At 40.1% G+C, this 25,673-nt stretch overlaps 1 protein-coding gene across 2 annotated transcripts in view; it reads left to right on the forward strand.

The window, feature by feature from the left end:
• Positions 1-878: 878 nt before the first annotated feature.
• rab11fip4a (RAB11 family interacting protein 4 (class II) a) overlaps positions 879-25,673 on the forward strand; it is a 43,317-nt gene continuing 18,522 nt past the window's right edge. The window contains exons 1-10 of one of the 2 annotated variants that reach the window (XM_036148602.1): positions 879-1,180; positions 6,258-6,345; positions 8,107-8,195; positions 11,400-11,560; positions 11,662-11,823; positions 12,645-12,779; positions 13,263-13,298; positions 13,460-13,568; positions 23,106-23,209; positions 24,991-25,131. In XM_036148602.1, coding sequence (XP_036004495.1) covers positions 1,028-1,180; positions 6,258-6,345; positions 8,107-8,195; positions 11,400-11,560; positions 11,662-11,823; positions 12,645-12,779; positions 13,263-13,298; positions 13,460-13,568; positions 23,106-23,209; positions 24,991-25,131 — 1,178 coding nt within the window. In that variant the 5' untranslated portion in view covers positions 879-1,027. The remainder of the gene's footprint in view (positions 1,181-6,257; positions 6,346-8,106; positions 8,196-11,399; positions 11,561-11,661; positions 11,824-12,644; positions 12,780-13,262; positions 13,299-13,459; positions 13,569-23,105; positions 23,210-24,990; positions 25,132-25,673) is intronic. The other variant, XM_012880736.3, reaches the window with a different exon arrangement.

Raw genomic sequence — 25,673 nt, forward strand, 5'->3', positions numbered from 1 at the left:
ACCAAAGTACACAAAAACAGTACCATCACAACTTCAAATATTTTCTGCACAGAATAAATGTATGTGAAATCCAAATAGGCATGTAAAATTCATTAATTTTTATTTAATGTAATGTTGCAGGGAGCAACTTACCCTCATCAGTGTAAATCGACACTGTGAGGAAGAAAAGTGAAGTATCCCAACATAATAATTGCGGGTGCGCAGAGCATTTCCGGTTTTTCAAAATAAGATACCAAAACAATAAAATTCTCATTATATTGTAAAATAAAACGCAAGCATTGAACAGGAAGTGAAATAATATTGTAGTGCATTTTTTAACTCTGTTACATCTGTCCTGTCATTACATCGTACATAGCATGGTTGGCATAAAGGCCTACTACTGATGTATTGACTTTATGTTGACTGATTAGAATATTACTACATTTAAAATATATTTTTTTCTTTCAGGAACAATAATTCACAACAGTTGAATTTGTTAATGTAATTCATAAAAGACAAAATGCATTAATTAAAGTCATGTGATTTTTCCCACTTGTGAATTAAATTCATGATATGATAGTATGAACATTTTTAATCTTTTCTTGTTTTATCTCGTAATACAGGAAATTCTAACTTAAATAACATACAAATCAGATAAGCTAATGGCTGTGTCATGTGTAAATGTATAAAAGATAAAATAACACGCTCAACTGTGCTTTCTCTGGTCTTTTGAATTGGTAGGCTTCTTCTAAAAATAAGCAGCCATTCTATTTGACACCTTGAAGAAGGAGGGTGCTGAATCTAACACATCTGGGTTGTTGCTAGGCAGCTGGTCGGTGACGGAATCCCTTCTGTTTAGATCGTGAGTCCTCGTGCTTTTCCGGGTCTTCTCGCGTCCCTTGAGCATGCGATGCGGCTGATGTCACAGCAGCGGCAGAGGCAGCGCCAGTCAGTCCGACGGAGCTGAGGGTTGCCAGCGAGGATGATGGCGGCCGACAAAGCCACTCTTTTCCGTTAAATCTACTGGACTCAAAGAGCCGCGCCAGCAATGGACCGACAGGGTTTCCCCGACCAGGACCAACTCCTGCAGTTTCTCAAGAGGCTCAAGGAGGTTTTTGATGTGTGTGACGAGGATGCTGACGGCTTCATCCGGGTGGAGCACTTGATGGACCTTGGGCTTCAGTTCGGTCAAGGAGACGAGGTGAGCTGAAGGAAGGGAAGGGCTGGTTGGGGATAAAAAAAAAAAAAAAAAACGATAACAATTATGCTTGCTTTAAAAGGCAACCCAACATTTTCATAAGGAACAATGGACAGTTGGAGAATAATTGGCCCCAGCTCCTCAAATAGACAACCTGCCATGTTCTGTAGGCATTCACAGGTGCTGAGGAGCTCCTATTTCGGTCCATTTATGTCAGGTTTGAACCCATGGTCGTGGTGGGTGGGGGGTAATATAGGAGGAATTATACTTCCTAGTACCACCTCAGTCTAAATGCTTGGTCATTCATGCACTGTCCATGGAAAAAAAAACAATATATAAGGATACATGTCATTTAAAAGTGATTTTCAGAACACTCAAGGACAGAACAGCCCAAGCAGCAATAAAGTGATTGTATTATTTATCACAGATGTGGGTAAGTCTGACGACTCTGGACTGGGTTGATCAGGTTCTCTAATCAGTCTCCATGTAGTATTTTTACTAGCAGAGCTCATATTGTTGTCTTATAGTACTGTCTACATATCCTAGTGCTTATTTTGAGAAATTTTTGCATATTTGTTGAAATCCTGATTTTATGTCTGAAACCGTCAGTGTGGCGCCCTTCTAAGGTCCAACAGGTGTCTTGCATTGAATTTTGAATCAATATAGCTATTGGTTCAAAAGTTTCTGTGACATAATTTGGAGAAACTGACATGTCAGTAGCTCTAATTCATAAAAGCACCTCCATCATGTGCCTCTGTAGTGAGTTGGAGTTTGAATAGTGAGTTTTGCAGTCTTTGAGGTTAGCGGTTTATTAGCGTACCATTCAGTTAGTTTACTGCTAGTTGCCCAGACCATGCACGCACGTTTCCTGGTTCACCAGGCTCCGCCTCCTCTCGGCACATTTTTCAAGTAGAAAAGTAGAAATGAGATTGGACGGAGTAAGGCTCTAGTATGGGGTTGAGCTACACTTTAAGTTCAAATGTAATGTTAATATATTGTGTGGCTGATAGGGTTTTTAAAACATTTTCCATTCATGTATTTTAGGTGTGAAGAAAATATTAAAATGTTGAATTTCACATCACTTTGGATAAAAAGACCTTCAGTGGATCCAATTCACTGTTAGATAAAGAGTCAATTATGTAAGGGCAAAACCTTAGTTATGTCTTTTGGGTAACACTGAAATAAAAATGATATAATTGTAATATAATATTATAGAAAAGGTACCATGACTGAGATTGGAAACATAATGAACCCGTCCATCTTTCACAAGGGGTGCTGGTGCCTATTTGGTGCGATAGACTAATGGTTTTATCGCAGGGCAACACAAACAACCGTTCTCGCACACACTCACACCTAAGGAGAGGCCAATTAACCTAACAGTCATGTTTTTGGACTGTGGGAGGAAGCCGGAGTACCTGGAGAGAACCCACGCAGGGAGAACATGCAAACTCCATGCAGAAAGACCAAGGCAAGGGTAGGACTTGAAGCCAGGACCTTCTTGCTGCATTGCAACAATGCTACCCACTGTGCCACTGACATAATGCACCCTTTCTTTCCAAACAATTTTGCCACTTTTTTAATTCGATGTTTTACATCTAGCCAGTCTTTTCCACCTAATAGGGTCCAAGGTTTCAATGAAACCACAACAAAAAGGTGTTTTGGTATAACAGAACGTTCTGTTTTTGGAAAGTTTTGGTTTTCAGCCATTTAAAAATGCACACACATTTCATATTCCTTTGAAAGAATGCAGGTATTCCCTTTGGAGGAAAAAATCTAAGTTTTGCTTTATATTTTATCAGTATCACATGGCCTTCTACAACACCATTGTGTTTAATACTTGTTCACCAATGACGTTCAGCCAATTCTCAGATGTTTGCTCCTGCCTGTATTTTATCCCACAGCAGGACATCCTTCTCTGCTTCAGCACAGAGTTAACAGAGTCCCAGGCTGTTATAATGTTCTTAACACGTCCCCTCACTAGGCCGAAAACCTTGGGGGACAGGGCGTTTCAGTCTATGGCTCCTAAACTATGGAACTGTTTACCAATGCTGCTTTGCTTTACTAACTTTGTAGAGATTTTTAAAAACCATTTGAAAACAGTTTTGTTTTCCAAGCTTTAATGCCCTTTTTTGTTTTAATGTGTCTTTGTGACTTTGTGTCTGTGAAAGAAGCTTTATAAATAAACTTTACTTGCTTACCTCATTCATTTCATATAACTAAAGGACTATCTGAGTCAACATATAAGGCTACAAAGTTTTCACTACACTTCCATCTCACTTTTGTGGACAGTCTCTGCATAAGTAAGAGTTTTCTGAAGTGTTAGGCCAACTCTAGCCCTCAACCTCTTAGTATTGATGTGAATCAAAAATTCTTCTCGTAACTTAGTGGTTTCAGTTTATTATATTTCACCTAAACATACAGAAACATGTTTCTCTTGATTCATATATTACTAACCCTTCTAGATGTAGATGGTAGCAGGATGTGGATGGTAGCAGGAAGTCACCAGGATGAGGCTGAGCTTTATACTCATAGACATTATATATGTAGATGCCTCATTACATGCTGGAGCGCATTCTGCTACGGCGCCTTATTGGATGGGTCTTTTCTATTCAAGGCATGAGAGCAAACAGAAAATAAATGTGGAGGGAGCAACTATCCCCTATTTTGTGCAGTTTACAGTTGCACTAATTGGCCATACCCGCAATTGAGAGTAGATCACATGGTACAGATCACCATTTTGTTCGGACTGAGAATGGTTCTTGAGCCGAAATGGGGTAGAGTTCCTTTTCCATTTTGTTCAGGCTGAGATTAGTTCTTAAGGCAAAAAAGGGTAGAGTGCCTTATCTGGGTATGGGAGAATGTCCTGCACCAAGTGGAGGAGTTTAAGTATCTTGCGGTCTTGTTCATGAATGAGGGAAAGATGGAACGGGAGATCAATAGACGGATTGGTGCTGTGTCTGCAGTGAAGCAAGCGTTGTACCGGTCTGTTGTTGTGAAGAGAGAGCTGAGTCAAAAGGCAAAGCTCTCAATTTATCGGTCAATCTACGTTCCCACCCTCATCTATGGTCATGAGATTAGGGTGGTGACTGAAAGAACGAGATTGTGGATACAAGCGGCTGAAATGAGTTGTCTCCGTAGTGTGTCTGGGGTAGAGATAGGGTGAGAAGCTTGGTGATCTGGAGGGGACTCAGAGTAGAGCTGCTGTTCCTCCACGTCGAGAGGAGCCAGTGGGGGTGGCTTGGGCCTCTGGTAAGGATGCCTCCTAGACACCTCCCTGGTGAGGTGTTCCGGGCACGTCTCATTGGGAGGAGGCCCAGAGGAAGACTTGGGACACGCTGGAGGGACCATGTTTCTCGGCTGGCAGTGGGAAAAGAGATTGGTTTGAATCAGGGGGATAGATTTGTATGAGCCAGGAGGCATCCTACTATGAGGGCAGTCCTAGGAAGGTCCTACAGTCTCATATTTCTCATGGCTATCAGATTACTGTCTGATATTTATATTCTTCATGGCTCAGGAACTACAACAAAGCACTCAATATCCCACTTTCACTGGATTTACCTGGCAAAGAGATTTGTATATCATAAATGTACCAGTAAAAACAGAGATTATGTTTGCCTTTGACTAAATTCCATACATGCATGCCCGCCTTTTGCCAGGACACACAATTTAATCTGTGAATTTGGCATCTCTAATATAAGCAATATTATATAATATTATAAAAATAAAACAAATTCCAGGATACCAGCATTGTAAACACATACATTTAAACCTTTGCATAGATAGAATGAGGTCAATTGAGTGACTCTTCTCTTTCATTGACGTGGTCACAGTTTGCGTTAGATTAAAGACTTCCACATAGCTAAAGGTTATGAGTCACAGCACACATTAACATTAAAATACCCAGCATGTAAGAGATGTTTAAACTTTAAAATGAACACAGCCACAAACTTCAAAAACTCCTGTGTAAAGTCCTTGTTGAACTTTGATGGTTTTTAAATTGGTGCACATAGCATGTAAAATATAAAATGTAGATCAAACTGTTGTAGTTCTAAATTGGCATAGTTATGTGAACATTTATGAGGGATAAGGATAGATTTAAACACTGATTCTAGTCCCCTACCTTTGCTGGTTGCCTCATGGGAGCAGAACAAGCCATCAGGAGGAAGAAGTTCAGAAACTGATTCTGATTCAACAGTACAAAGTCAAGTCTGTGTGATAAACATAAAACCCAACTCCCAAGACATGTAAAAGTAATTAAGTATGAATGTCTAATTAACTAGGGAAATGGGTTTGGCAAATACCGGGTTTAGAATAAGCCTGTTTGTAGCTTATACTTGGGCACAATTCAGCTGCTAGAGATTGGCTTCTTCTACACTACGTCTAGAAACCAACAGCTGCAGGCAACCTGGGTGAGAAGTACCTAAAATATCAGTGAAAAATCCAGAATGGATTAAATCAGAATGCCAAAGAAGATTTTGGATCCTTACCAAAACACAACAAGTTTCCCCCATTTTATTCATCCATTTATGGATTTATAAAAAATAAAGATATGGAGACATTTTGTTGGGTGATTTCTATTAGGTATGGTTTTGATTGGTTTGGCATAACATCTTGATAGATTCTGTTTCTCATCTATTCTTGTCAGAATCTCAACCTGAGTCTCAGCTCAGCTGCACTCCATGAGCTGGCAACCTTAGAAAGAAAAAACATTGCAGACCTATCAACAAATCAGGCATAGTAAAAAACTGGAAATAAAAAAAAACAAACCAAACAAACCCTCACCCTTATTTTGCCCTTACGAGTCTGCGGTGCCCCTAGAACTTGCCTATACTGTCTATAGTCCAGGCTGGCTCATGTGTTTCTTTATTTAGCAGCTTTGAAATTTGCTCAGTGACATGCACTGTCCACGAGACTGACACCTGTCTTTGTTAATGTAGTGCAACATCATGTTTAGGAGGATTCATATAGTGCCTATGTTAAGATTGTCAGGTTTTGGTAATAAATTGTAGTCGTCATGCATTCAGTGAAAATGCTTATCCGTTTTCCATTTGAGGAAAATTGAACCTGTCTGTTGTTGCAGGTGAAGAAGCTGACTAAGCATCTGTGTCCTAATGCCCATGGTAAAATCAACTTCAAAGACTTCTGTCATGCTGTGTTTGCTATTAAAGGTAAGACATTTTTTGTTAGTTTTTCTCTTTCACAAAAAGTTTTGCTTGATTTATGCTGTGAATGTTTCAACATTCATCTGGTCCCTGATGCTTTTCTGATGTTTTCCATCTATATTTGTTATGTTAAGCTAATGAGCAGCAAGTTGCAGCTTTAGCATCTTTTTAGCATCATCATGCTAAAATGAAAGTACACCCTCTGTCACGTCTAGGATTTTAATAAAGCAAATAATCTAGTTTATTGAAATCTATTATCAAGTGTGAAAAAACTAGGTTTTTTTTATATCAAAAAGACCTTTAGTGACAAATTAGCATTTTCTTGCAAAACTTCTGAAACGAAAACTATGGAACAGATTAGCTGATCGCTCAATACAATTAATACAATTTTCTCAACGAGGGTACCAGGCGCGGGGGAGCTGAGCTGTCCTGCAGGGACGCATGCTGCCAGATACATCACAGAATCATGGATTCATGTCTATTTTGTCCACAGAGGATGTGGAAGATGCATACGTAATTGGATTTATGATAACAGGCTTTCTGATTTTTGGAGCTGCCGGTTATTCATGATATATGAATATGATATATTCATATATCATGAATATATATATATATATATATATATATATATATATATATATATATATATATATATATATATATATATATATATATATATATATAATATATTGAGTTTTGGCCATGGTAAGGCTGCCTGGAGTTTGTGGGTGGACAAAACCGCAAGCATTGCTTGCACAGCATCGCATGCACAGCATCGCATGTCGGCTGGGGTTGAACTGTATGGAGGAGTGGTAAGACCTCGGGGAAGTTCTAGCTCGCATTACGGCAGAAAGTTCAACCAATTCGGCTGTTTGGGACTTGCCATGAAGACGGACCACCAGAGACTTGAAGGCTGACACAAATTCTTGGTCAGCTTGACACAAAACAATCTCCTCGTTATTGAATCCAGCACCCTGATGGCTGTACCTGGGGCTGGCTTATCTCAAATTGTCCTGGATGTTATGCAAACAAGACGCTCTACTTCTGCCCGGACCCGTTCATGACACCTTTGAACTCGAACAGGTCCCTTCTTGAACTGCTGATAATATACCATCTGAGACTGTGGCTGGGGAGGAGGGGGGGGGGGGGTGGGTTGAACAGTCATGGGCCCATACAGACACATACACACACCCACAAACATGGTGATAAATCCCCCCCCCTGGGTGGGTGGGGGGTATATGTCAGAGAGTTAGTGCGAGTAATGCACTTTTTCCCCCTCCACAATCCTCATGTATTCCCTTCTCCCCTCTGCAAGATGGCAGTGCCTGGCAAGGCCATGTCTGTCTTTCTCTTGATGGGCTGTACTGAAACCAAATTTCCCCTACGTGGTACAAATAAAGAAATTCAATTCAATTCGATTCAAATTAAGGGTATAAAATAGATATTTTGTGCACTCACCTGCTTACTGCTCCTACTGGTGGAGTGGTTTGCCTTGCTGCACCACCAGGACAATTCAAAGTGCTGTTCATGTACAGCACTTTGAATTGTCATGGTACTGAAATGTGCTATACAAATAACTTGCCTTGCCTTATGAGTTTTGGGATGTTACCTAAATGTAGAGGGACGCAAACTAGGTCTTAAGTGTTGGGTTATTAAGCTGTGCAGTATAGTGTCTTTGCAATATTAGTTCTGCTTATATTTCCAAAAAAATTCATATCTCATTATTTCTCACCTTGATTATCTTCCGTTCTCCCCTGGCTGCCACAGGTTTTGAAGAGATATTAAAGATGGCTGTTGGTCCTCGAAGCCTGGCATCCCGACATCAGTCAGTCACAGACAATGGCTACATTTATCAGGTAAAACCTTTGTACTAATGGGGAGCCAGTGGGACACAAAACTGAAACACTTTATCCCCAGAGATTTCTGCTTGTCTGCCTTGAAATATTCTTAATAAGAAGGGTTTAACGTGATTTTTACTTGGTTGTGTTAAAAGTCAGTAAATGAGGAGTATATGTTGACATTCTTATTTTTAAAGGATAAAAGTTAGTGTGAGTAGGCTGTAAAAAATTATGATCGCACTGTAGTGGGATGGTTTCTCATAGTCCTGCAAAAATCAGTTATTGCAAAAGGAGCAAAAGGGAGAGAGATGGAGGTGTAGCCTTGTCTGGACAAAGATTATCTACACCAGGGATTCCCCAAAGTGTGGCGCCCCAGGGTTGTGTGAGCTGCTGCTAGGGGGTGCGCAAGATGAAAATTGTAATGGCGGTCTGTCAGTGCTTTTCCCCACACAATAAACACATGTAAATTAACATTTACTTTTAAAAATTAAAATCAAAAACTGTAAATTTAATTAACAACGGTTCTTCTCTCTTAGAAAACTGAAATGGACTGGACGTTCTACTCAGCTGCTCATAAGCTTTTATGTAGCCATAACATCCTGTGTCTCAGCGTGTTAGTGTGTTATGGGAGCTGCACGGCACAGGAAAGGAAGGATTTAGCACGGATGGTGAGGACAGCACAGAGGGTTGTGGGATACTGTCTATAAGATCTAGACACAGTTTATCCTACAAAGGTCCAGAAAAGTGCCAGATGTATTGCCACAGATCCCACACACCCAGGCATTGGACTTTGTCTCATTTCCCTTAGGTAAACGAATAAATGTATCAAAAACTAACAGACTTAAAACAGCTTCTTTCCCAAAGCTGTAAAGGCTATCTCCCCCTGCTGAGAATCAATAAACCACCAGCCTACTACTGGTTCCACAGGTTCTTAATCCGATAAAGAATTATTACACTGTCTATCACATGCTAATGTGTATTTGCACACTTTTGGCTTCTCAGGGAGTTTTAGACATTCATGCGAATTGCGTATATTTTAATCTGAACATTTGAACTAACTGGAACATTAAAATCTTTGCTAACGACTATTTGCAGAGTTTTTAACTTCTCATGGAGTTTTTTTTTAACACAATTCCACAGTGTTTTACATAGTTCTGTAAACTGACCTAACCTACTACTACTATCTGTCTTTATTTACTTGAATATTAAAATTTTATACAGATACTAAGGACTATTCACACACATTTTAGTTTATCAGGAAACTTAGTTAATATATTGAACCTGAACATTTTATTTTTATCTGAATATGCGTTAATATCAATTAAAACTGTTGTTTTAAAAGCAACCATGTGTCCAAATGATTTACAGAACATTTCCAAACAAACCATTTAACTTCGCCCTCAGCTCTCTGCCCAAACTTGTCTTTTGCCTCGTGTGAGTTCTGTCCACTTTGGCCATTCGAGGAAGAAGCACTGAAAAGCAGGAAGGTTGTTGGTTTGTCTTGGCAGGCTAGCATTTAGCTCTGCAGCTATGAGCTGACCAACAGCGTGTTTGGGCAGCTTGGGGTTCTGTTGCCTATCAGAAGCACGCATGTGTGGTCGGGATCGATGTCCATTTAATAGTCTGATCGCTCAGCTTGTCTGGTGAGGGAAGGCATCCACCGTCTCGCGTTTGCTTTCCTGCAACAGCTGACTAAATGAACAAAGCTGTTTGCGCAGGAGTCAGTGTGCAACTTAGCTCTATCCCAGCAGTTCCTCCGATTCCAGGGAGGTCCTCCATCGAAGCAGGCAGACGAGTTGAGCAGACCCTGGATCAAGCGTTGCTGGTCCAGCTACATTCCTTCAGATGTCCCAGCAGAGGGGACCACGTGGCCTCATGGTTTAGGGGAAGGCTACCCCCCCCCCCACCACCACCACCACCACCACCACCCCACCCCTCCTCGGGAGCCCAGGAGAGAAGTGGTGGTCGACTGCGGGTCTGGTCAGGAATGAAGAGGCTGCAGAAGAGAGGTGTCTGAAGAGAGAGAGGCTTTGTCTGTGGGAGGAAAGTTTTATAGCAGCAAGGGACCCCTGCTGGGAGCGGGCCGTCCCTGCTGACTCTCCTTTGTGGCTGTGGGGTCAGAATTCAATCTGACCTCAATTATTTTCATGATCATGGCTGTAATATGGCACAACAAAACCTACTCAGTATTTATTCCTGTCTGAGCCGGTGTCTCAAGAAAAATTTCATTATGGTTACATAATGGCAATAAATACTCCTGATTCTTGATTCTTGAAGTTCCTCATTGGACACCAGGAAGCACGATTTGTACAGTTTCCATACCCATTTTGTGTTATAAATATTGCTTAAATCATTAAATGTTTGTATTCATATTTTTCAAAGTGTTTTGGCATGCTTGCAGTCAGCAAACAAAGTATTTTATTGTACAGGAATGCTTGCTACTACCATACAAATCATATGACAAGAAACACTGAATCTTGAAGCTGTGTGTTGTGCTGTTGCATTGCATTGTACTGCCATCTTTGCACATTTAAAGGAGCAATAAGTGAAAGTTAATTATTTTAGATAGAAATAGTGATGTGAAGAACTAAAACTAATATTGGTAGTATGACGTCACACCGCATCTATCTGTTGTTCTCCAGTCTCGTTTACATAGCCAGGCCTGCTGTGTGTGCATGTATGAGTGTGTGAGCAGCTGCCACTCAGGGCTTAGCCCCTCCCTGCTCTAAAATGCCACCGTCAGAGCAGCACAGCGTTCGAGCAATATGGCGAAGAGCACCACCAGCAGATCAACATGTTCTCTTACTAACAGCATTATAAAGATATGAGTGACTTACTTCTTCACTAGAAATGTTCCTCCGAAAGGGGATGCTGTTTTGCTGTGTTTTCATCCTTTACAAATTTGCACATATGTGACTGGTTAGAAGGAGAGGGGGAATAGAGGGGCTGGGTTGCAGCTGGAGTGCAGGTAGAGAAAAGGACAGCTTGTCATGCATCTTGTTTCGGTCTATAGACAGTGTTCAACACCACTTAGTGGTGAAATTTCACTTATTGCTCCTTAAAAGATGTATATTAATTCTAATTTATTATCATAAAAGACTTTATAATCATTCTTAATAAAGTAGACCACCACCAAATCTGAGTATGGTGTTTTATAATTCTTTTTTATATACAGTTTGTTGGTATGTTGGTATGATGCTGTTTGATTTTGTATGTATGCAGGATGGTGAGGTAAAGCTTGGCCCTCCTATTATCACATGTACGAGGTCTTACCCAGAGTGCAGTGTGTATGACGCGAAGCGTGGAGCTCAGGCAGAATGCGACAGGGACAGAAGTGTTGAAAACACCCACCGGTCTGACTCCCATGAGACATCACAAGACAGGTCAGTTCTAAAAATATATACCATAAATACCAATAAACAAGTGAGCATTTGTAATTTCTGAAAAACCTATCTTTACTAAAGAAGTTGCTGTACAACCCCAGATATGTGATTGGATCAGCCTCTGCCCCTCTAATCCCCAGAGAAGAGCAATTTGAGGACTACGGTGAGGGGGTAGATGCAGATTTCAGCCCCAGTAGTCCCTGCCCTGAGGATGATAGCAGGACAAATGGCTTCTCAGACCTGGGTTCCTCACTCCCATCCAGGTTTGGAATTTGTGTGGAAATACACACTAATACAATCTTTAATTGTTCTCAGAATATTCTTAACACATCTTTCTAAGAGCAAAGGGAAGTGTACCTGTAATGCTAGCTATAGCTCCATTCTATTTAAGTGTCTGGAACCATTGAGAAGTTATGAAGCAGATGCTCCGGTGTTAAATCAAAGAACAGCTTCAATTAAAGCAGGCTATTCCAGGTGCCAGTCACTTTTAAAGCACTCTTTTATGTTCTGTCTGAGTTTTCCTGAATGAACAGAAGACATGTCTCGAGATGTTGTAGCATAATACAGTTTCATTGATCTTTCTTCATTTAAAGCACGTCACATTAAAACTTTGTATGCAACCAGAGTAAACTCCTGACATATTAAAGAAAAGTCAAATAATGTGTAAAATATAGTAATTTGGAAGGTCTAGATTTCCAGTTATGTAAACAGTGTAAAGGAAGGATTTCTGATTTTTCTTCTTTTTTTTTTACCGTGTATCATTAAAATGCTCTCAATCAGATTTAGTAAAAGACAACTTTTTTTTCTCAAATGTACACCTAAAAGCTTCTCCTGCCCTTGAAGACATGCACAAATTTCGGTTTCTTGTTTGGTGTAATTTATTCTTTCGTCACCATGTCTATAATTTTTTAACCTATTTTATTTAGGTATACTGTACTTGAGTAATTTTATATCCATATCTCTTTATCTCTTTTTTAAATGAAAATAACTTTTTACATGAACTGTTTTTCTTATAGATATCTTTGGAAGTTTTTATCTGGTTATGGGTTCCATGTTGTGTTCATGTTTTCCTTTACAAACACAGTGCCGGGCACACTCCCCAGAAGATGCAGCAGCTGTACAACAGTGATCTGCTCGACATCTACTGCTCTCAGTGCTGCAAGAAAGTAAATCTTCTCAATGACCTAGAGGCTCGGCTGAGAAACCTCAAGGCAAACAGGTAGAGAAAGTACATACATCAAAACATTGCACTTACATATTTGATTTGCAGACTCGGTTTAACTTATTTATGCATTTCATCATCAAGTAACAAAGCTCAGGTTAGCTGTCAGAGATGTCAGGCATTCACACGAAACCCACTATCCTATACATATTTGCCATCAAGTGGTCAAACCAGACAAAAAAAAGAGCCTGATTGTTTCTATGGCAACTACAATCCAAGCTGGTGGGATGAGTGGTTGCAACTTTTAGATGTGTGAGTCATTGCAGTTGCTGTTAAATTCAGATTGAAATGTAGATTGTTGTATGCGGAATAGTCATTATAAGACAGATATAAAAACAAGAGCGGTAGTTGTATTTGTTACAGTACCAGTGTTCTCTGTACTGTAACAGGTGATACAAAAATGGTGTCCTCTTTAGATTGTGGAGACTAGATTGAGATTTGATATGAAGATTGAGTCTCAGTTTCTGTCTTGTGTTTCAGCCCTAATAGAAAGATTTCCAGCACAGCATTTGGACGGTGAGTAAATGACATTCTTGGTGATGACCTAATCTTACCTTTTTGTAGCAAATGTTAAATATTAGTGGTTATTTAGACTATTTAGAGAAAAGACATATTTATGTTTTGGTAATGAGTAATTTGATCTATTTGCTCTCTAATACCTCTTGCTCTCTCTGCAGTCAGCTGTTCCAGGCTAACCAGGGTGTTTTTGGCTCCAGTCAGTGCAGCAGTACAGAGGATCTGTTCACGGACAGCATTGACTCCTGTGACCTCGACATCACAGAGAAAGTACAATAAAACACACACTCACACACATCCTTCATTTAAATACAAAGTGAGGATGGTGCAGTAGTGGTTTTTGGCACGGGCGAACTGGGCAGCCACCTGGGGCGGCACTTTTTTCTATTACACATAGGGGGGTGGCACGAGCAGTTAAAAAGAATAAATAAGTAAAGGTAATCTGCACCCTAAAAGCAGTTTCCCCTTATCCATCATGTCACTGTGTGATGAATTCGTGCCCCTTTCAGCTGCAGGCACAGTGCTTTCTGTGAGAAGATACTGCAGCCATGCAGACTGCACAGAGTCTGACAGAACAGAGGTAAAATAAGACGAGGAAAGGCCCTGGGGATGTTCACCTATAGGTCTCTTAAACGGACCGGGCAATGGGGCTGCGGGCGATCCACTCTACAGTGCTAATTAATAGTCTAACAGAATGAATGCCTCTTTTCCAGTAGTACTAACTTGGAGCGGTGGCTAAAGTCAGTCACACCAAGGCGCGGGGTGGTCAGGGAGGTTTGGGAGGATTCCCAACCAGCCGGTCTGTTTCAAGTTGAACTGGTCAGTGGTCAAACTATTTTTCTTTTACTTTCTACCCAGTAATAAAACACAGCCATGGTGATGACTTTTACACCAAAGTCCTCACTCAGCTGCAAGTACAAGTACACACACACACACACACACACACACACACACACACACACACACACACACACACACACATTGTGTGATTTCACCATTTACAACTATGACCCATTGTAATATAAATGTGAAATTGATTTTCCCAATATCAAAATAATTCACTTGGCTTTTTCTTTAGATCCTATAGTGTTTATAGGGCTACTGTTGACATAGGACTTTTCTGGTCAACTTTCCCAAGCTTTTTTGTCCCTTTTAAAGATAAACGTATAACTAGAAATGCACCCACCAGTATTTTTTTTATTTTGGCCAGTACGCGTTTCTACTTTTTCTTTTGGGTATTTAACGTTGATTCCAGTTTTGACCGATTCGGATTTCTTAATTTTTCTTAATAAAAACTGGGATACGTAAAACTCACTGGTTCATCCTGTAACCAGTGAGTTGCCGGTTCAATCCCCCGCTCCATCTGTCTCAGTCACTGTGTGCTTGGGCAACACACTTCACTCGCCTTGCCTGCTGGCGGTGGTCAAAGGGCCCAGTGGTGCCAATTGTGTTATTGGAAGAGTTCTGACCCAATATTCAAGCCAGACAACAAAGAAGAGAGACGAGAAGTCACTGGGAAACAATCACTTGCAGGCAACGGGACAAGTTCTGGCAGTGAGTGGAAGACTGAGACAGATATATGTAGGCAGGGGAACAGGTAAGCAGATTGACACTAATTGATTGCAGCAAGTGGAGCTGATCAGGTGCACAGTGGTGGCTGGCAAAGGACTGAACGATAGAATGATGACTGGTGGCATATGGCAGAGGGTGGATTGAGCTGATTGGAGAAAAACTGATGGTTAAGGAGTGGGCACACTCGGTCCAGAACAGTCCAAACAAAACAAACAAAAACTAAATCATGACAATCAGCCTCACTTCTGTCATACTGCCCCAGGGCAGCTGTGACTATAATGTAGCTTGTCAGGGTGTGAATAAATGACTGAATCGAGTGTAAAGTGCTTTTGTCGTCTTCGGACTTGATACAGAACTATACAAGATCGTTTAAAACCGGAAACGAAGGAATTAAATAACTGGCCCTATTTATACCGAGAGTTTTTATTATTTAATCTAACCTTTTACAACATGAAAAAGCGCATCAGGGCAAAAGCTGTTGGTTGATGCATTCATCAATGGAATTTGGGGGGAATTCTTAGCTTTGATGTAATAAATGAGTGGTGGGTGGCATAACATTTTTCAGTATTTTACCTGCCAATCCTCAATCACAGAGAAGAATCAAGGAAAAATCCCTGACTCTCATTTGACTCTCTGGACAGTCAATGGGGGAAAGGCTGAATAAACTCTGGACAGATCTAGTTATTTCAGTTATTTTTTTAAATAGTTATCATTGTCACCTCAAACGACTGGAGGGAGGTTTGAGCCAACAGGGCTGGAGAAACTCTGCTCAACTGTCCTATTTGACAGGGTCACCATTGCTGATACATGAACCAGTAGAATAATGATAAACTGGGAAACAGCTAATTTGTCAGCAGTAATATTTTCTCATGAAACTCAGACATAAACTAAAAGTTTTTTTCTTCTGTTTTGCAGAACTTCTGCTGGCAAAACAACCTTTTCTTTTCTTTTTTAATAACAATATTGTCTCTAAGAAAAAGTTTAATAGCAGAAGTTTTCCTTTTATTAAAAAACGGTTTTGTGCTTCCTGGGTGTCTGGATTATTATGTGAAGGATTTGATCTTCCTCTTTCTTTGACAGCAACTCCCAAACAGCCAATAGTGCACACAATTTACTCATTTAAATGGAGTGGACCAAATCTGTTTTGCACGTCTTATCCACTGGGGATACAATCTTTGAAGATCGGGTGCAATATATCCACCTTTTGCTTGCACAGTTTTTTTTTGTCCATGCAACTTAGCGGTCCTTATTTGGAATCTTTGAAGACCAGGCCCTACATCAGTAATTTAGCATTCTTAGCTTGGGTGTTTGAAAGACACTTTTGAGTAAAAAAAATGGGATGCTATTGTTTTAGACAGTTTTTACATACAGCAAGCTTGCTAAGCAAAGTTATAGCTTTTTCAAGCCAGGTACGCGGTATGGACCTAGTTAAGTTAAAACTGCACGAAGAGTTGAGCTAAATAAGCCTGGATAAGCTATCACACTTACCACTCTTGTTTTCTCTTCTCTTCTTCCTCATTTTCCTTTCTTTTTTTATTCTAGAAGGAGCACTTATTTTCATTTTGACACAAGTCGATGCAGCTGTGCAGCCTGTGCTTATGTATCAAACAAGATAAACTTGGCAGTACAGTACTAACTTACTTGGCTAAGTTAAAACTGGATGTTGAGACATTGGTTTGAGCTAAATAAGCAGTTTATTTAGCTCAAAGGATTTTTATAATCCCCAAGGCTACACTCAGCACTTGTGTTAAATTTCTTTATTTATCTTTTCTTTCTCTTTTTTTGTCTTTTTTTGCTTCCAAAAGGATAACTTATTTTTATTTTGATGGAGTCTATGGTTCTGTGTAGCCAGGAACTTGTGCTCCTGTTTTTTTACTTAAAAACACTGCACTTTTAGTGAGAGGGGGGCTCCGTCATGGAATGTGAGAACTGTGCTATCAGTGCAACTTTTCTGCTGTTGTGGTTCTGAATTGTTTCAAAGTTTGTCAGCCCTTGGGGGGCCCCAAACCACCAGGGCACCGGCAGGGCTGGCAAATGGGCAGGCAGGCACCCTGTCTTTTGGCACCCACTGCCCCTGATTCTAGGTAGACTGCTGTGACAACAAACCACAACAGATACCTGCTTACCTGCTCAGACGTATTTTTGGTTCTCTGATGTAGGATTTAATGTAGAGGGGTGAATGTGGCCTTGTTTTTACTAGTAACTCAATGACTTCTCAACTATGGAGTACCCATCCTGCCATAACTCAGAATACATACAAAAATAAATAAATTATTCAATAAAATAAATAAAGGGCCAAAAAGTAGCTAAAATATTAAATTGTGTGCCATTAAATGTAACAAAATAATGAATTGCTAATCAGCTACCAATATATATTTCTATTTCAATATTGAACTGTCACATTTTATCTCTGCTTTATTGCTTGTTTATTTAAACCACACATTTTCATTAATCCGTTTTTGTCTAGAACTGTTTATTTACTTTGTGTATTTATTACAAGTATTTTTCCTCTACCCCTTTTTTATTTAAACCTGCAGTGAAAATTCAGCTCATAAACAAGATTGTCCACCTGTTACCTTTTGTAATAATCTTTGTCAATCCAAAATATTTGTACATGAATAAGCATTATTTGGGTGACAGTGGTGCAGGAGTTAGGGAGTCCGTCCTGCAATTAGTGGGTTGCTGGGTCGATCCCCCACCACCACTCCAGTCGTGTGTCCTTGTGCAAGACACTTCACCCGAACTGCCTACTGGTGGTAGTCAGAGGGCCCATGGCAATCTGAGGTGAGGCTGCCATACATCAGCGCTAACATAGCTCACCACCCTTGGGGTGAGAATGTGTGTGTGAATGGGTGAATGACTGATTGTAGTGTAAAGTACTTTGGAGTCGTCGAACTAGTTAAAGCGCTATACAAGTACAAGCCATTTATCATTATTTGATCATTTGTTTTTTTTACTGCTTTAGGGTCATATGTTGACTATCGAGGAAACACAATCTGTTGAAAAAGTGTCCGATTAAGCTCAGTGTAGTGTCATTATGATAATCTTTTTTAATAGCCAGGAACAAATCTGTAACTGATAAATATACAACAAAATTGATATTGAAATATTGAGCTAGCTTCAGATTTTACAGCACATATACTGTGCATTTCTAGAGACATAGATGGTCTACTTCTAGCCTCAACAGGATGCCTTTATAGATTATTTAGTTTATCGGTATGATGTGAAATATAGGTAATTTTGGAATAATCCCAATGTTACATCTGTTACATATTTTACATGAAATTTGATGTAGTTTTTTTGTTTATGTTTTTTATATTGCTTTTTTGTAAGTGACCATCTTTGGATGGCTTAGTATTAATATGTAGAGGACTCAGCCTGGCACATCGCAGATTTTTAAATCTATTTTTAAAGGATCATGAATACAGTTTTTCCCCTATGGTCTTCGAGGGATTTGTATCCTATGGATGAGATTTTTGAGAGAAACCTAAATGGTAAACTTTAAATCTGTCCAGAAATTACATAGGGATAATGGATAGTTTTAGTTACTATTGCTTATGAAAATCCTGATATTGGTAATTTTACCATGTTTATGGGTTTTATTTTGGGAGTCCGTATGAAATGGAAAATAAACACTTTGACCAACATTTATACTAAGATCAGAATAGAAAACGTTCTTTTATATACTGGCCCTATTATCCAGTTTTTATTTTATGAATAGCTTTTTTATGAATATATATCAGATGTGCAGACACCCACAGGTGGAGAGAAAGTCCAGCTCATTTTGTAATAATCTTTGTTATTAAACCCAAAAATGACCGTCGAGCAAAAAACGGACCGCAGTGTCATGATTTGTCTTGGATGAACCCAGAACACAGCACACACACACACAGAGCTAGTTTCCAGAGTTTATTGAAGCAGCAAGAAGTGGATGATGAAAGCCAGAGTCATTTACCAGACGGAGGTTGCAGGGGTACAGGAACTGGCAGACGGGAACAGACAGGAACAGGACCAGGACCAGGACCAGGACACGAGCAGGAACAGGACAGGCTTGATGTTCAGAGGACTGGAGACGAACCGGTGACAAAGAACAAACTGAGGTTGGCTTTATAGCAGGGTGAGCAGGTGGAGCGAGTCCATGGTTGATTGCAGCCTGTCAGGTGTTCCCAATCAGGGCTGCACTGGAGACAGGGTCAGATATGTTCAGAATGCAGCCTTCAGGCTGCATCATGACAGGCAGCAAACAATCAGTCCAGAGCCGATGGACGGCAAGCTACAAAACTAGAACGGGGTCAGGCTCACTCTAAGTCACAGAGCAGATCAGATCAGGCTAAAAGCAGACAGTCCGAAAAAGGCAGGAACAACAACAGGTTGTACACAAGTCAGGCTGGCTCAGATCTCTGGAGGCAAACAGGGTGAAAATCAACAGACAGAACAGGAACAGGATTTGCTGGACTAAGACTCACCCGTAGGCATGGAAAGATGATCTGGCACTGATGACTGGTCTGAACACAGTTTATATGGAGGTGGAAACAGGTGAAACCAGTGAGAGATTATTGCAGGCGGGGTGAAGCTGGGCTGGTGTGCTGAGTGAGTAATCAGACCAGGCATCAGTGCCAAGATCCTACCAGAAGCCAGAACATAAACAATAACAGAAAAATCAAACAGGAAAGAACCGACAACTAACCAGCATTCCTAGAGAGCAAGCGCTGCTCTTAACGAACAGGCTAATACCCCTCTGTTTTTTTGGATTTGGACCAAGTCTATATTTATTTTTAGAATTATAAATATACATCTGTATGAACTTTAATCATAAATTTCCAGTTGAAATATGAATTAGAAACTAAGGTCTTTAGGCTATCAGGACAAAAATCATCCTTGAATGATGGCTTTAATGTGTTTTATACATATTTACCAAGCTTTAAAGGAGAAGTCCAGTCAACAAGGAAAAATCAGTGGATCATTACCTATACCTAAAACTAATACGTTCGTGGAGATTTAATGAATTTAGCGTTAATCAGTAAAAAAATAAAAGCATAAATTGTCATCTCGATCACTGAGTCTGGGGGCGGCCATTATTGCCTAAATTTGGGCAAAAATGGCCGCCTGACATCACATCCTCTGACGTCTCTGTGTGGTTAGGCACCGCGCTTTACAAGCTAATTCAATAGGAACTGTTGTACACAGCTGCGATTAACAACAATTATTTCGGATTTCGAGAGGACTTCACCATTGACATTCTCGAGAGCTATTGTTGAAGCAACAATGCTCACATGCATAGCAGTTGGATGTTCCAATAAATCGGGTAAATGTGAAAAAACATTAGTTAGTAAGCCTTTCCGATTGATGATCCACCACGGGTTCGTCGTTGGATTGCCAACTTGAAGAGGGAAGATTTGCCATTGAACTTCTTGCCAGAGAAAAAACACATCATCTGTAGCCACCATTTCGAAGAAGAATGTCTTCAAGATGACATGAAAGCGAGAATTTTCGGTAGGTTTTTCTTTTTTATAATGTAGAATTTGCGGGGACATTTGTTTACCCGACCAGAGGGGCGGAGTGATATGACACACTTGGAAAGAATGCTCACTGTTGCGAAGCCCAATTATTTTATGCGACTTTGGTCTTCTTTTTTCTAAAGTCGCTTGTAAATTTCATGAGTTGCGGGTTGCAGTTTTTTGGGCTTGTTTCTGAAAGTGAAGTCGCTTGTTTGGGCTCTAAACTAAGTGACGCTGAAATATCCCTACGCCTCATAATGCACTGGAGCTCATCCTGACATAGGAGCAAAGTAAAGGCAGAAGGACCCGCTCTGCCCGTATTTTCTGCAGTTTACGGTTGCAATAACTCATCATAACTGCTGAAAGTAGATTAGGCGGTGCAGATCACCATTTTAAGCAGAGATTGGTTCTAAAGATGAGTTTTTACTCCCTGATAACATTGCAGAACCCAACTCATAAACCGTACTTTATCTTTGTGTAAGAGGTAAAAAAAAAAGTTGGCATGAAAATGGGTATTTATTTACAAGGGGACAGATAGGGCATTGAGACTTGCTCAACAGCCGATCCCGCACCGTGACGTCACAAACTGGGAGGTGGCAGTACTGTTCTTGACCAACATGGATGCCTCCACTAAAGCACATTCAAATGAAAATTACTCTTAATTAAAAAAACTTATCATTTATTCAAAAGTATGTAATAATTTTATATTTAAAGTACTTTCAGCAGTTTGTATTCTGATTTTGACCGGACTTTTCCTTTAAGATGGTAATTCTGTGAGATTCTTAAAAGGATGTTTTGTCTGATTAGATGTGAAAAATAGACCATCTCTACGGCATGCTTTGATTTTGAAAGCGACCCGACAGCTGCCGTAATAATCCGTGTTCCAGCAGACCGAAGCGTTATCTCAGACAGTTAACCTGATGCAGTAAACTATCCCGACTATCTGCTAACTGTGCTACTCTGCTGCCAAATCCACAACACTTCTAAGATCATTAGCAAACACAACAGAAGTTAGCCACTACAATTAGCTCCATTCCACCACAACCAGGCAGGCTCTCAGCAGCTTCTCCCATCCAACAGGCTTGAGTTTGCCCAATAGGAGAGAAGCTGAGGAGGTAATGCTGTTCCAAACAACTCCCCCTCTGTTTTTACATTGACAGCTGCACAGCTAGACCAAATGGAAAAAGACTAAGTGAAAAAATACTTAGTGGAAAAAGGGCTGACGGGGATAAAAGGGCTGGGAGGAATCAGTTAGGGATCAAAATGCCACATGGAGATGTTAGAGGAGAAAATATATCAGTGTTTCAGAATTTAAAGGACAATAAAATAATTTGGGAAAAAAAAATATTTTTGAGGAGAAAAAAAAGTTTTAAATATATCTGTGTGTAAATAAATATGAAAGAAAAAAGGTTGGAGGGGGAAAAAAAATCACAAAAACACAGAGAGTAAATAAAGAGTTGAAAAAAATGGATGACTAAAAATAAGTGGTTTAAATAAACGACGTGCAATAAAGCAAAGAGATAAAATATGGCAGTTAAATATTGAAATAGAAATATATATTGGTCAATATATATATATATATTGATTAATTGATCAATTATTGAATAAATGTCTATTTATTATTTTGTTGCATTTAATGGCACGCAATTTTATATTTTAGCTACCTTTTTGCCCTGTATTTATTTTATTGAGTCATTTATTTATTTATGTATGTATTTGAGTTATGGCAGGGCTGATCCTCCATACTCAGTCTTCTGGTCTAAAGTGGTCTGCTATCAGATTCCAAAACACGGAGAGAGACTGTTTAATTTTGACAGTGCAGTGCTGCCAATGGCCTTCAGGGGCGCTAAACCTGTGTCATGGTACCAAGCTTTTTGACCCACATGCAGATTACACTGAGGAGGCAGACCAGGCAGTTTAACGTAAGTTTATTTACAACAGACAAGAAAGTGACACGCGGAATTTCTTCGGGACGTCTGGGAGCAAAGGGATTGTGGAATGCTCTCAAACAGAGAAAGAGGACTACTACAAGCAATAACGAACGAGGGAACCGACGAGACTATAAGCTTATCCCGTATTTAGTGAGCGAAACACCGGGGAGAGTGAGCGGGTGTTGCGGAGGCCGGGAGGAGGAGTCTTCAGGAGCTTGCAGCGGGGCAGGAGGCCGCCAAGCAGGGAGTGGCTGGTCGGTGGAGGGTAGGTAGGGTTCGGCCGATCAGGCTGCAGGGCAGCAGCAGTGGTGGCGGCGGTGGGGGCATGCAGCTGGGTGTCGTGCTGGTAGAGTACTGGGACTGGCGGGGCATCACGAGACGGCTTGGGATCGCAGAGAGAGCGGAGCAGGCCAGTGGGAGACCGGCTCGGCTCGAGACTTGAGAGATTGCAACAGGGCTCCGTAACTGGATACGGAGCTGTCCAACCTAGGACACACAGGAAACAAAGATTAGCGAGAGAAGGTAATGTCGTGAGATGCTGGCCGTTGGGTTCCTACCACGTATGGCTAACACTCTGGCGCGGATGTGCTGACAGCCGTTTCCTTTTAAACCGTCCCCGCAACCACGAAAATGCTGAACATCTGTGTTTAGCACCTCCCCGCTCATCAGCAGCCACCTGCGGGAGGGAGAAGGAGGAGAACCAGAGCCACCACAGCACCCTGACAACCTGGAAGTTAAAACTTACACTGTCCTGCTTTATTTGAATATGCAACATGAATGGTCTTCCCTCTGCTTGTCTCGCTTAGGTCAGTTATCTGGAGAAGAAGGTGACAGAGTTGGAGAGTGACAGTTTGGCCAACAGTGACCTCAAGTCTAAACTCAAACAGGAGAACACTCACCTAGTTCACAGGTGGGGAAAAACATCTAGGACATGGTTGTGTTTTTAGCTTCTCCCTCAGTGAGTCAGATCACTACAAAACTATTTTATCAGAAACACGTGTTTTAAAGGAGCAATAAGCAAAATTTCACCACTAGGTGGGTTGTTGAGCACTGTATAGACCAAACCTAGATGTATAACAAACCACACCTCTCTACTTCCACTCCAGCCGCAACCCGGCCCCCCTTTCCCCATCCCTTCTCACACGTTGCCTTGTATGCGCATATTTGCAAAAGATAAATACGCATCAAAACAGCCAACCTTTTGGAGGAACATTTCTAGTGAAGCAGTAACTCAACTTAGATTGTTTGCCAAAAAAATTATTCAGGTTAGTTAAAAGTAAATAGAACTGACAATAAGCGCTAAATAAGGGTTAATCTGGTTAACTGTATGACAAATAATGTTCGTGAAGTGTTGAGGCTGTATTCAGGTAAAGACTCGATATTTCACTATAAAATTGAGGTTATGATTAAAAATAGATTCATGACGAACGGTTAACTGTAGAAATACCAAATTGGAGGCCATTACACTGTAATCATAGAATATTATTAGACTTCAAATAGAAAGAGAAACAAAGCAGATATTCTATCACTGATTTTAGCCTTAGGTAAAATAAAGAATAACAGAATAGGATTTTTTTGTAACAAGAATGATTCACAAACCAGTCCATTTAAAGGGAGGCATAAAATAAAGTTAGAGAAGCAATACAGGAGAGGATTAACAGGTTGTGAAAAATTAAGAGCAGGGCTCATTGTCTTTTAATTTTGATAAATGTATAAACAAATTAAATGTATGCTTTGGCTTTAATCAAAAGTGTATCAAATTGAATTAAATATGATGTGCTTTTCTAAGGGAGGCTTCTGACAGAATTTTTATTAAGGCTAATGGAGGAAATGTAGTGCTTCAGGGAATTAAAAGGCCACATTAAACACGGCATCTATTACATAATCATTTGACGGTATCTAGTTATGCTAAGCTGAGATGAACCTAGGAAAATGTCCGGAGGGACAGTTAGTCTGAAAAGAGCCAAAAAGATACAATAAAACAAATTTAACCATAATGTGAATATTTAAGAAGATTACCTGGCTAGGTCAGTGTGTTCTGCTCACTATATGACTTGATGATTTTCACAAGGGGTAAAAGGAAACTTATTAAGAAATATTAAAGGACTCCTGGAGTGTCTGCGATTAGATCCACTAAATGTAGCCTGCTCATATAATATGTACACCTTTAGATAAAAAATACACCTAAAGCCTTTCTGCTTTGAAGTTCCCTTTTTTGTAGTTAGGATTTTAATTCCAGATTCATTGAAGTTGAGTATAATTATAATCAGGTTTTTGTGTTTTATTTATAGAGTTGTTATCTGTTAATGCATGAAGGTCACACGATATTCCAGGGCTGAGGTTGTGGTTTTAATAAAGAAGTATGGTATGCTTCAGATATGAAGGATTTCATTTTTAATATTTATATTTATTTATCTGTATAGCTCAAAAAATCTAAAATAATGAAATTTTGCCTATTGCTCCTTTAACATTTAGATCTTTGTTGTTTGACATTTGTATGATGGTTGTATTGTTTCAGAACCTATGATATATTAATTGGGGAATTTTCCTCATCTCCACCATCATTTCACTTTTTTTCTATGTGTACATTCAATGCTTTTGCAATAATCCCATTCACTGTTTTACCTATAGAATTAATAGATTTGTTTTCTCAATGCAACCTCATTAAGAAAAAAAATATTTACCTCTCAGGGTGCATGAGCTTGAAGAGCAGGTCAAAGATGTGGAGACTAAGGCTACAGAGACTCTGGGAGAGGAGATGAAGAGACATCGGGAGGCATACAGCAAGATGGAAAGAGACAGAAACACAGAGATAGACCTGCTCTGCTGCAGGTAATTTACAAACATGTTGAAGATGAAACTGAGGTATTGCCCAAAAAACTTTTATAAGAAGTTCATTTTAACCAAGAGCATCCAGAGGAAACTTTTAATATACTTTTTCAGGTCTGTGTCAGTGGTATTTCCAATGATGTATAAGGTGTCTTTTTTCAACGGTCTACACCAGGCTGATGAGGATGCTGCAGTTATTAGATTGCTGGTTTGATCCCCTGCTTTGACTGTCTCAGTCATTGTGTCATTGGGCAAGCCAATTTGCCTACTGGTGGTGGTCAGAGGACCTGGTGGTTCCAGCTGTATTGCAGCCCCGTTTTTGCCATCCAAAGATGGTCACTTACTCATACATGAAAACTGTGCCCAAGAGCGGGCGATGCCCAGTGGACCAGGAAAGGTGCAGTCTTGAGGGCTGGGCATGGTCTGGTCTACTAGTAAATAAATGCTAAAAAAAAAACAAAAAAAATGAATGGTGATAAATTGCTAACCTGAAAAATTGACAGGACCACAAAAGTCACTATTCAAACTCCAACTTGCAATGGAGG

Source organism: Fundulus heteroclitus, chromosome 16 (assembly GCF_011125445.2).
Source record: "Fundulus heteroclitus isolate FHET01 chromosome 16, MU-UCD_Fhet_4.1, whole genome shotgun sequence".
NCBI lineage: Eukaryota > Metazoa > Chordata > Actinopteri > Cyprinodontiformes > Fundulidae > Fundulus > Fundulus heteroclitus.